This window comes from Rhinopithecus bieti, unplaced genomic scaffold (assembly GCF_001698545.2).
Source record: "Rhinopithecus bieti isolate Rb0 unplaced genomic scaffold, ASM169854v2 scaffold_34281, whole genome shotgun sequence".
Taxonomy (NCBI): domain Eukaryota; kingdom Metazoa; phylum Chordata; class Mammalia; order Primates; family Cercopithecidae; genus Rhinopithecus; species Rhinopithecus bieti.
Genome location: NW_016814762.1, coordinates 62991 through 74153, shown reverse-complemented (window position 1 = coordinate 74153; position 11163 = coordinate 62991). Strand labels below are relative to the sequence as shown.

The 11163-nt window shown below is 52.7% G+C and overlaps 1 protein-coding gene and 1 pseudogene across 2 annotated transcripts in view; one reads left to right on the top strand and one right to left on the bottom strand.

Moving 5' to 3' along the window:
* Nucleotides 1-873: 873 nt before the first annotated feature.
* The window catches only part of CDH3 (cadherin 3), a 61943-nt gene continuing 51653 nt past the window's right edge, over nucleotides 874-11163 (top strand). Inside the window, exons 1-2 of one of the 2 annotated variants that reach the window (XM_017852350.1) lie at nucleotides 874-1461; nucleotides 1678-1792. In XM_017852350.1, coding sequence (XP_017707839.1) covers nucleotides 1417-1461; nucleotides 1678-1792 — 160 coding nt within the window. In that variant the 5' untranslated portion in view covers nucleotides 874-1416. Of the gene's footprint in view, nucleotides 1793-11163 lie in introns of both variants that reach the window. The other variant, XM_017852349.1, reaches the window with a different exon arrangement.
* On the bottom strand, nucleotides 7829-8956 carry LOC108515351 (calponin-2-like; annotated as a pseudogene).

Here is an 11163-nt window from a genome sequence, read left to right as displayed (position 1 = left end):
GCCGGGAAAGCTCAGCTCCGTGGGGAAGGGCTTGCAGGGTAGTGATTGAAACTCAAGACCGTTTTTATGGCCAGAGCCCACTTGTGTGCGGCAAAGAGGAAAGCACCTCATGTCTAACGTAGTGGAATGAGACTAACGTAGAGGAATGAATCCCAGGTCTGGCGTTTATCTCCTAGGAAGAGTGTGGGAGAGCTGTTTTCCAAGGGAGACTCTCTGGAGGCTGCTTTGCGCAGCAAGCAGTTTTTACCCAGATTATATACAGTATTTCAGACCAATTTCAAAACCTCTGCATTTTAAAAACTGCCTTTATTTACATTTTACAGAAAGTTGAGAAAGCGTTATTTATATGGGGCGTAGGGGTGCTGGAGGTTATGGGACTAGTAACCATCCTCTTAGCTCGCACCCTTTGGCACCACTACAGCTTCCAAACTCTGGGACTTTCTCTCCTAGCTTCCATTTGTTTAGCTGTGTAATGGAAGAAGCAGTCCGGGTGTGGCGGCTCACGCCCGTAACCTGAGCACTCTGGGAGGCGGAGGATCGCTTGAGTCCCCGAGTTCGAGACCAGCCTGGGCAACATAGGGAGCTCCTCCTCCTCCCCGCCCCATCTCTACAAAAAATTTTAAAAAATTAGCCGAGTGTGGTGGCGGAAGCCTGTAGTCTCAGCTACGCGGGAGCTGAGGCAGGAGAATCGCTTGAGCCCGGGAGGTCGAGGCTGCAGTGAGCCGAGATCGCGCCACTGCAATCTTGGGCGACAAAGCGAGACACTATCTCAAAAAAAAAAAAAAAAAAAAAAGATGGGGAAGTTGTATCCAAGTCAGAAACGCAGTACCTCGGGACCTGCTAGTTTTAAACCCCGGAGGATCCTCCCCGGCGGGCTGGCACGGGAGGTGGAGAAAGAGGCTTGGGCGGCCCCGCTGTAGTCGCGTGTAGGAGGACACACGGGCTTGCTTCAAAGCTTCGGGATAACAGCGCCTCCGGGGATCATGACTGCGGAGCCTCTGTTTTCAGTCGACTTAAGATGTGTCTCCACTTTTTTCCGCTGTAACCGCAAGGCAAGGAAACATTTCTCTTCCCGTACTGCGGAGGCTGAGGAGTAGTCTGGGTGTTCTTTTCTCCTCTAACTCAGAACTGCGAGACAGGGGCTGAGTCCCTGCAGAGAACAGCTCCAGAAAAGCAAGTAGAGCGCAGGAGGGTATCCGGGAGGCCAGGAGGGGTTAGCTGAGGCCTCAATCGCGCCCGCATCGGTCCCACCTGCGAAGGGGCGGGACCTTGTGGCGCTAGACCAATCAGCACCCACCTGCGCTCACCTGGCCTCCGCCCGCTCGCTCTCCGGGGCTGCGGTGCTCAAAGGGGCGAGAGCTGAGCGGAGCACCGGCCCGCCGTCGCGGCAGCTGCCTCACCTCTCTCTCCGCAGTCATGGGGCTCCCCCGTGGACCTCTCGCGTCTCTCCTCCTCCTCCAGGTACTCCACAGCCTCACCCTGGCCCCGACCCGGACCGCTCCCTGGGGGGCGGGCGGGGTCCGCATGGGGAAGTGGCGTCGGGGAGAGCCCGGGGCTGCGCTCCCTGGGGCCAAGGGAGTCCTGGAGGGCCCATGTGAGACCCTGCAGGGTGGGGAGTGCAGGGCCGGGCACGCCTATGACCCAGCCTCCGTCTTCCCCCTCTGCCCTCGGGCGCAGGTTTGCTGGCTGCAGTGCGCGGCCTCCGAGCCGTGCCGGGCGGTCTTCGGGGAGGCTGAAGTGACCTTGGAGGCGGGAGGCGCGGAGCAGGAGCCCAGCCAGGTGCTGGGGAAAGGTAAGACTCTCCGGGTGGAAGCGCGGGGTAGGGGCCGCACGTGATCGCTCTGGTGTGGCCCGCGCGAGGGGTGTTCGGGCCGGGGCAAGGGACTCCTGGCGCCACCTCAGGTCCCGGGGAGGCGCAGAACGCGCCCCGGGGCCTAGGGTTGGGGGTGGTGGCTGACGAAGAAAGCTGGGCGGCAGAGCGCCTGTGACATCCAGTCCCTCGTCTGGTAGCCACTGCCTACCTTGACTCCCTCCTCCGAGGTGCCGGATGGCTGAGCCCCTCACCCGGTCTCGACGTGGGAAGTTCTCCCCCGCTGGCCCCAGCAGAGGAATGCGCGGGCCACATTCTTCCCCCAACCCCTGCGCAGGTGTGGGGATGAGCCGTGCCCCGGGCAGCCCCCTTCGCCCCTCTCGGGCCCCCTTTGTGAACCGTGCTTTGTGTCTGCGTCAGACAGACCGGGTCTGTTTCTTTTCTCCTTGCTCCCCTACCCCGCCCCCCTTCTTCCTCGGCAGCTGGAATGCACTCTTAACCCTGCCCTTCCCGGAGGGCCTGCGCCCCTGCAGCCTGCCTGGAAACTGGGCCCTGGCACACCTGGGCTGGGGATATTACGTACAGGAACCACCCCGCCCCCAGCGTCTCCAGCCTGGGATGCTAGGTCCCTCAGGGGAGAGTGTCCCAAGCTGGCAGGCCTGGGGCTATGGGGGCGATGGACTGGAGATCAAAGCACATTTTTGATCCCTCAGTTACTCCTACACCCCACCCCAAGTTCAAAACCTGAGGGGTGGGGCTGCAACTTCAGTGAGGAGAACCAGTGTCTTATGAGACCCAGGTGGTTGCTAGCTAGTGGAGGACTTTCTCCCTCTCGGTTAGGAGGATAATGGGTGGGGGCTCCAGCAAGGGATAAAATCTAAGTTTTTTTTTTTTTTTTAAAGACAGAGTCTCGCTCTGTCGCCCAGGCTGAAGTGTAGTGGCACGATCTTGGCTCACTGAAAGCTCCGACTCCCGGGTTCACGCCATTCTCTTGCTTCAGCCTCCTGAGTAGCTGGGACTAACGGGCGCCCGCCACCACGCCCGGCTAATTTTTGTATTTTTAGTAGAGACGGGGTTACACCATGTTAGCCAGGATGGTCTCGATCTCCTGACCTCGTTATCCTCCCGCCTCGGCCTCCCAAAGTGCTGGGATTACAGGCGTGAGCCACCGCGCCCGGCGAAACCTTAGTTTTTTTTTTTTGAGACGGAGTCTCGCTTTGTCACCCGGGCTGGAGTGCAGTGGCCGGATCTCAGCTCACTGCAAGCTCCGCCTCCCGGGTTCCCGCCATTCTCCTGCCTCAGCCTCCCGAGTAGCCGGGACTACAGGCNAAGACAGAGTCTCGCTCTGTCGCCCAGGCTGAAGTGTAGTGGCACGATCTTGGCTCACTGAAAGCTCCGACTCCCGGGTTCACGCCATTCTCTTGCTTCAGCCTCCTGAGTAGCTGGGACTAACGGGCGCCCGCCACCACGCCCGGCTAATTTTTGTATTTTTAGTAGAGACGGGGTTACACCATGTTAGCCAGGATGGTCTCGATCTCCTGACCTCGTTATCCTCCCGCCTCGGCCTCCCAAAGTGCTGGGATTACAGGCGTGAGCCACCGCGCCCGGCGAAACCTTAGTTTTTTTTTTTTGAGACGGAGAATCGCTTTGTCACCCGGGCCGGAGTGCAGTGGCCGGATCACAGCTCACTGCAAGCGCCGCCTCCCGGGTTCCCGCCATTCTCCTGCCTCAGCCTCCCGAGTAGCCGGGACTACAGGCGCCGCCACCTCGCCCGGCTAGTTTTTTTGTATTTTTTTTAGTAGAGACGGGGTTTCACCCTGTTAGCCAGGATGGTCTCGATCTCCTGACCTCGTGATCCGCCCATTTCGGCCTCCCAAAGTGCTGGGATTACAGGCTTGAGCCACCGCGCCCGGCCGAAACCTTAGTTCTTAAACGGGTATAACCCTGGATCCTTGGGTGGAGTTTCAGAGGATCCTTACATTGAAATTTTTTGGGAATTTGAGTATTCATTTTTGCGGGGAAGGAACTGTGGCTTACCTGGCTTTCAAAACATTGAGAATCCTTGCTACCCAGCATTCTTCTAAAGTCTCCATCAACTTACTCCTCACCCCAGGCACAAATTCCCACTGCTTGCATGTGGAGCTGTCAATGCGGAGGGGACAGAGTGGCTCTTTTATTTCTCCAAAAGAGGATTGAGGACCTTGAGTCTGTGGAAGACCTTTTTAAAAAAATTCTTTCTCCAAATAACTGTAGACAAAACAATTAACACCCGGGCTAGGCTAGGTTCCTTAAACCCTTGGCTGTAGGGAGCTGAGGAGAGGCATTAAGAAGCCATGCCTCATAAACTTTAAATTTTTGCGCAGGGGTTTATTACTGGCTGGCTAACAAACTGCAACTCAGCCAACGTGTAAAAATGTGAACTCGGGCAGGGCCCCAAATCCAATTCCGGCTCCCTGAGGAAGCCTTACTGCTAACCAGACTTCTGCCAAATTACACCCCACACCACCCCCATTGTCAAGTTCTCTGACTACAGCCTCCCAGAGCAGGCTATAGCTTTGAGTGTTGTCTGTGCCTTCTTACCTACTGAAGCAAAAAATACCAGATCAGCTGTCACTTCACTAGGCTTGAGGTTTTGCGGGGAAGCGGTGATCAGGTTTTGGATTTCATGGTTGGATTGGCACGTGCTTCCCGATGACGTCAGGCATTTTAAACCTTTAGAGGAAATTCAGCTTTCTCGGATGTCTGCTTTTCCACTGTGAAAATGGTGGGTTTGTGCCAGGAGCACACCTGGGTTATACAACAAAGGACGGGTTAATGGGCTTGGCGTACCTTGAAACTCCCTGCCACATGGCTGGGTCTTAGAGTAGGCTTCCGTTGGCATGGGCTGCTGGTTTCTTTTTTAAGTAAAAGCGCATTTCTTGGTCCAGTTAGTCCCAATAAATTGGGACTTCCCAACAAAACATCTTGCTTTTTCTATCCTTGGTCTTAAGCTGGCACTTTTCTACCACCCCACCCGCACACTAGTTCCTCATCCTCAAAACATACAGCCCCAGCCTGGATCCAGCCACGTTGAAAGGGTTATCCTGCAGGAACATACACACTCTCAAGTTTAGCCAAGCAGACAAGTTTCCATATTGCTAAGGAACAATCACCCCTGTTGTTCGCCCCTGGGTTATGAATATCAACGGCGTCTATGAAGTTCAGCTCGAAAGAACTTATCTGATGTAATTAATGCCTTGTTTGTATGTGCATCTTCCCCTTCAAAGCCCTTTTGCAACTCTTGAGCTTGCTTTATCCTCCTAACATTCCCTTGAAGCAGGTGAGGTAAATATTAAACAAGCTGAGCTTTTAATCTCAGAATTTTGAACTTCAGAAACCCCATGGTCTAGCCTTGCCTGAGGTTTGGAAGGTGGAGAAACAGAGGCACAGCTTAATGGATTGGATTCACTAAGCCAAACAGCTCATGAACTTTGAGGGTGACAGACACAACTTTTACCTCTTGGTATATGTCCAGGACCTGGTACCTTACAGGATGCCCAGTCCTGTATGAATTATGAATTATGAATGAATTTGACAACCTTGTGAAGGGCGGCCCATTTTATAGATAAAGCCTACATGACTGTGGCTTCACTAAGTCATCACTGCAGTGATCAGGTGGGATATGAATGGAAATTTCAGACCCCAAAGTTCCCTGGTTTTTTTTTTTTTTCTTTGAGATAGGGTATTGCTCTGTCACCCATCCCAGCCTAGAATGCAGTGACCCAATCACGGTTCACTGCAGCCTCTACCTCCTGGGCTCTAGTGATCCTCCTACCACAGCCTCCCAAGTAGCTGAGACCACAGACATGTGCTACCATGCCTGGCTAATTTTTAATGTTTTCTAGAGACAGGGTCTCACTCACTGTGTTGCCCAGACTAGTCAAAAACTCCTGGGCTCAAGCAGTCTTCCCACCTCAGCCTCCCAAGCACTAAGATGACAGATACGATCCACCATGCCCAGCTCCCTGGCATTTTTTTTACTACCAGAAAGCAGGGCCTGAGTGGAGAGGGTAGAATGTTGGATCCCTGAATCCCACAGCTATAAATAACAAGCTCTCCTGGCCCCCTGCCGCAAGAGTGCTTAGTCTTTTTTATTTATTTTTATTTTAGGGTTTTCCAGAAACATTCACGTAGAGGAAATTGGTTTGGCTTTAGTCTCTAAGGGCCCAAGTGAGGGGTCTTGACTAGCTCAAGAGGAAAGGTTAATCTGGAGGGAAGGAGAGCCGGCACATTCCCCCATCCCAGTCCCACAGTCTGGGGGCCACCTTTCTTCAAGAGTGTTCTGGAAGCTGACAGTGGAGAGGTGGGAGGAGGGAACTTTCACGGTATTAGTGCAGTGATTAAAAATGAGTGACCTACAGTGGTCTACTCATCCTTAAGGGTGAACAACTGAGAGAGGCAGCTTAATGGCAGTCAAACAGATGCAGTCCTTCATTATGGCCTTCAGCAGGTTCAGCTGACCCATAGTCAGCCTTTGGGTCAGATTAAAAACTAACCATCATCAGCTTTGGGAGGAAACTTCCAAGTTCAGTACTGCATCTGACTGAGCACAAGTTAACATCAAGATGGTTTTGTCTATTTCAGCTCTGGGTGTGAAAACGGCCTTTTATTGTGGAAGTCCCTACTCTGGGGTATGCCCTTTATTTACATTTCATTCTTCCTGTAAGCATATGTTTCGCATCTGCATAGATCAGGATCAGGCACTGTTCTACAACTTCAACTAAAGCAATGGACAAAATGAAGTCCCTGCCCTTGGGGAGCTTAACAGTCTAGTAATTTTTTTCTTAAAAACAGAGGTTTTATTGCATTTGGTCCACAGTCGGTATTTCACATTATCTCATGGTGCAGGGCCCCTGGGTGGGGTGTGTGGCCATGGGAGATGAAGCAGTATAGCTGGTCAGGCCCAGAAGGGAAGACGGAGGGCTGGGGGCTTCTTAAAACCTACTGAGGGGCCAGGTGTGGTGGCTCACGCCTGTAGTTCCAGCACTTTGGGAGCCTGAGGCAGGCAGATCACATGAGGCCAGAAGTTCAAGACCAGCCTGGCCAACATGGTGAAATCCCGTATCTACTAAAAATATAAAAATTAGCTTGGTGTGGTGGCGTGTGCCTGTAATCCCAGTTACTTGGGAAGCTGAGGCAGGAGAATCGCTTGAGCCCAGTAGGTGGAGGTTGCAGCAAGCCAAGATTGCACTACTGCACTCCAGCCTGGGCAACAGAGTGAGACTCCGCCTAAAAAAAAACCTACTGAGGACGACAGTAGGGGGTGGTCAGCATGGAGAGGGGGTCAGGCTTAGCCCCAGTGACTCAGAATTCTACTTCCTTGTGCGGGTCTCAGTTTCCCCACTGGGCCCCTAGGCAGGCTTGAGGGTCCTAGAGAAAGCCAGCCACTCAGGAGCCTGAGATATTTTAGCATTGTGGCCAGGCCCCCTCTCCCAGGGGACTCATTTTCCACTGTCCCTGCCCCATTCCTCGGGGAAAAATATATATATATTTTTTTCTTTTTTTGAGATGAGTTTTGCTCTTGTTGCCCAGGCTGGAGTGCAATGGTGTGGTCTCGGCTCATTGCATCCTCTACCTTCTGGGTTCAAGCGATTCCTCTGCCTCAGCCTCCCAAGTAGCTGGTACAGGCATGCGCCACCATGCCCGGCTAATTTTGTATTTTTAGTAGAGAAGGGGTTTCTCCATGTTGGTCAGGCTGGTCTCGAACTCCCGACCTCAGGTGATCCGCCCACCTCAGCCTCCCAAAGTGCTGGGATTACAGATGTGAGCCACCACGCCCGGCCATTTTTTTCTTTTGTTAATACTTCCTGAAACTTTATGGGTGCAGAAACCACAAACTGACCGGCCCACAAACGGGGGAAGAGGCAAGGCAACTGGAAACCTTTGGGGAGCGGTTCCTTCCATGCGCAGATCTCTTCTCCCCAGCACAGCTCAGCCCATAGCCTGGACATGCCAGCAGGGACCCTCACCCTACACGCATCAGGATGCGGCCTTAACCCCTTCCCGCACAACCCGGTGGCCCAGTTCTGCGAAGGAACCAAGGCAAGGGGGGAAACCCTCCAGCCAGATCAAATGCCGCCACTCACAGACCCTCGGTTGATTGGCAACACTGAACAGGTTAAAAAAAAAAAAAAAAAAAAAAAAAAAAAAACACAGAAAAACCCCAAAACCCAGGCAGGGAGACGATGTGGGGAGAAAGCGTGCTGGGAGCCTTGGTAGCTGGTCTCCTCCTGGTAGTAAGGGGGGTATTCAGGGGCCTCCCCTGGGCCTGGGCACTCATTGGTGCCCAAGGGAGCCCTGTTGGCCACTGAGCCTTGTGGGCAGTGCTTGGAATTGTATATCTGCTGGCCCAAGCCAAAGACCTGGCGTCTCTGGTTGGCACCCTGCGTGTAGCCCATCTGCAGGGACATGGAGGAGTTGTCACACTTGTTGGTGCCCAGCTTGGTGTCATAGATCTGCCGCTGCGTCCGGGGAGCCGTCATGCCCACCTGGCTGGCGCACTTGTTTGTACCCATCTGGAGGCTGATGGTCGAGTGGTCCATGGGGGCAGGATGTGGTTCTTGGGGCTGTAGCGATGCCTTCTTGTGCCGTATATGGTCATGCCCAACTGGCTAGCACATCTGCAGCCCAGTGACTCACTGGCCGGCCTTCATGGTGTTGTAGTCAAAGTTCCGCTCCTGCTGCCTTGAGTACCTAATGCCGATGTCCACCCTGCTCTGCAGCCCCTTAGTTTTGGCCTTCCCCACCAGGGCAAGAAGAGACAACACCTGCGTCATGTTCCCACTCTCAAACAGGTTATTGGCCTCAAACAGGTTCATGGGGTTCATGCCGTAGCTGACTATGGCCTTGATGAAGTTGGAGAGGTTTCCTCGCTGGTGCCAGTTCTGCATGGAGTGGTTGATCTTGGGGACTGAGCCTGGCTGCAGCTTGTTCATGAGTGTGTAAGATAATTCTGTCCTTCAGGCCCATCTGGAAGTTGGGGCTGATGGAAAGGCTGGTGAGTCCCCCGATCCAGCTGCGGAGCTCTGCCTCCTTCTGGGGGTCATATTTGGACAGGAGCTGGTTCTCGGCCAAGAGCCAGTATGAGGGGCCCTTGTTGAACTGCATGGAGAACACGGCTGGCGGGTGCGGTGGCAGGACTGGACCGACTGGAGGTGACCAACGGGCCCTAATTTAGTAACTTTCTGTGCTTATGGGCTGTCCTGCAAAGCAGTTGTTGATAATTGCCACTTAGCTGTAAAATGAGGTTAAGGAACTTAGTGAGAGGTCACTGGTGCAGTAAACAGAAGGCCAGGATTTAAACCCTGGTGTTTTGCCTCCACAGCCCAGGGGGATATCCATAAATCTGGCTCTGAGGAATGAATGGGAACTGGAGCTTCAAGCCTAGCAGGCTGCCTTCCTGGCTTAGCAGCAGAGTAGGGTTACTCTGCTGAAGACTCTGTCCTGCATCACCAGTAGCTTGTGCCTGGGGAGCAGGTCTCAAACCTCTAGTCTCCCTTCCCACCTCCTCATGTGCTGCTGTGTTCCTAGGTTACCCAGCGCAGGGTGCTTTCACCTCCCTATTGCACAAGGAAGGCATTGCTCATGACAAGCAGAGTTTCTAGGGCCAGAAACTATAGCTCTGCAAAGCATTTGGAGGATGATGGAAGATGAGGGAGGGAAGGGCCTCCCCAGCTCCAGTCAGTTGAGGCTTTGGTCCTGAGGCTGAATGGTTTCCATTCAGAGACTCGATGTTATTGAAGAATAACAAATGTAGACAAAAGTGCCCAAATGATGAGTATGCAGCCCGATGAATGTCGCAAACCTAAAACCCCTGTGTTTCTGGCACACAGATAAGAAACAGCATTACCAGGGCCTTAGATGCCCCTTTCCTCCTAATTTCAACCCTTCTCTCAAGATAACCACTCTTCTGACTTCTAAGTACCACAGGTGAATTTGCCTGCATTTGAACTTTCTGTAAGAGGATCATACAGTTAACCCCTTAGCTCTGACTGCTTTCACAGCACCCTTGAGAGATTCTTGCATAATTCTGGATGTAGTTCTAGTTGATTCTCATTGTATAGTATTTCATTATGTGACTATCCACAATTCTGCTGTTGATGGGCATTTCAGTAGTTCCATTTTGTGCACGTCTTTTGGTGACCTGTGCACCCCTAATTGTTAGTTATACACCTGGGGCACAATTGCCGGGTTAACTGAGGATTCCAGTACTGTGATCCTGGACTGAGATATCAGCTCCTCTCTGTTCTGAAGTAGTGAGGTGTCTCCTGCATTCTCCCACCCCAAGTCTCCCTGCCAGACCCCCCCCTTCTGGAGTCTTGATTTTCATCTGGCCCTATGCTAAGAGACAGCAAGTCTTTATTATGTACTTGGCCTCATCCTTTGTCTTGGGGGAGAAAAGCTTCCCTTTCTTTGTCCTTATCCTGATGCTTGCTTCTTTCCTCAAAAGCAGAAAGGGAATCTGGAAAGGGCCCTGAATTTCTTAAGTGAGAACTTCTTCCTGGGTGGAGATTTATTTGTTCTTAATTTTTTTTTTTTCTTTTTTGCGATGAGTCTCACTCTGTTGCCCCGGCTGGAGTGCAGTGGCATGATCTCGGCTCATTGCAAACTCCGCCTCCCGGATTCAAGTGATTCTTCTGCCTCAGCCTCCGAATAGCTGGGACTACGCATGTGCCACCATGCCCAGCTAATTTTTTGTATTTTTAGTAGAGACGTGGTTTCACCATGTTAGCCAGGATGGTCTCGATCTCCTGACCTCATGACCCACCCTCCTTGGCCTCCCAAAGTGCTGGGATTACAGGTGTGAGCCACTGCATCCGGCCCTTTTCTTAATTTTTAAGTTGATTATTATTGTTATTTTTTTTTGCGGCTGGGCACAGTGGCTCATACCTGTAATCCCAGCATTTTGGGATTCCGAGGCGGGAGGATCACCTGAGCTCAGGAGTTCGAGACCAGCCTGCCCAACATGGTGAAACCCGTCTCTACTTAAAATACAAAAATTCCTGTAATCCCAGTACTTTGGGAGGCTGAGGCGCGGATCACCTGAGGTCGGGAGTTCGAGACCAGCCTGACCAACATGGAGAAACCCCGTCTCTACTACAAATACAAAATTAGCTGGGTGTGGTGGTGCACGCCTGTAATCCTAGCTACTCAGAAGGCTGAGGCAGGAGAATCTCTTGAACCCGGGAGGCAGAGGTTGCAGTGAGCCAGTATCGTGCCATTGCACTCCAGCCTGGGCAACAAGAGCGAGACTCCATCTCAAAACTAACAAACAAAAACCCCCCCCAAAAATGAGCTGGATGTGGTGGTGCACA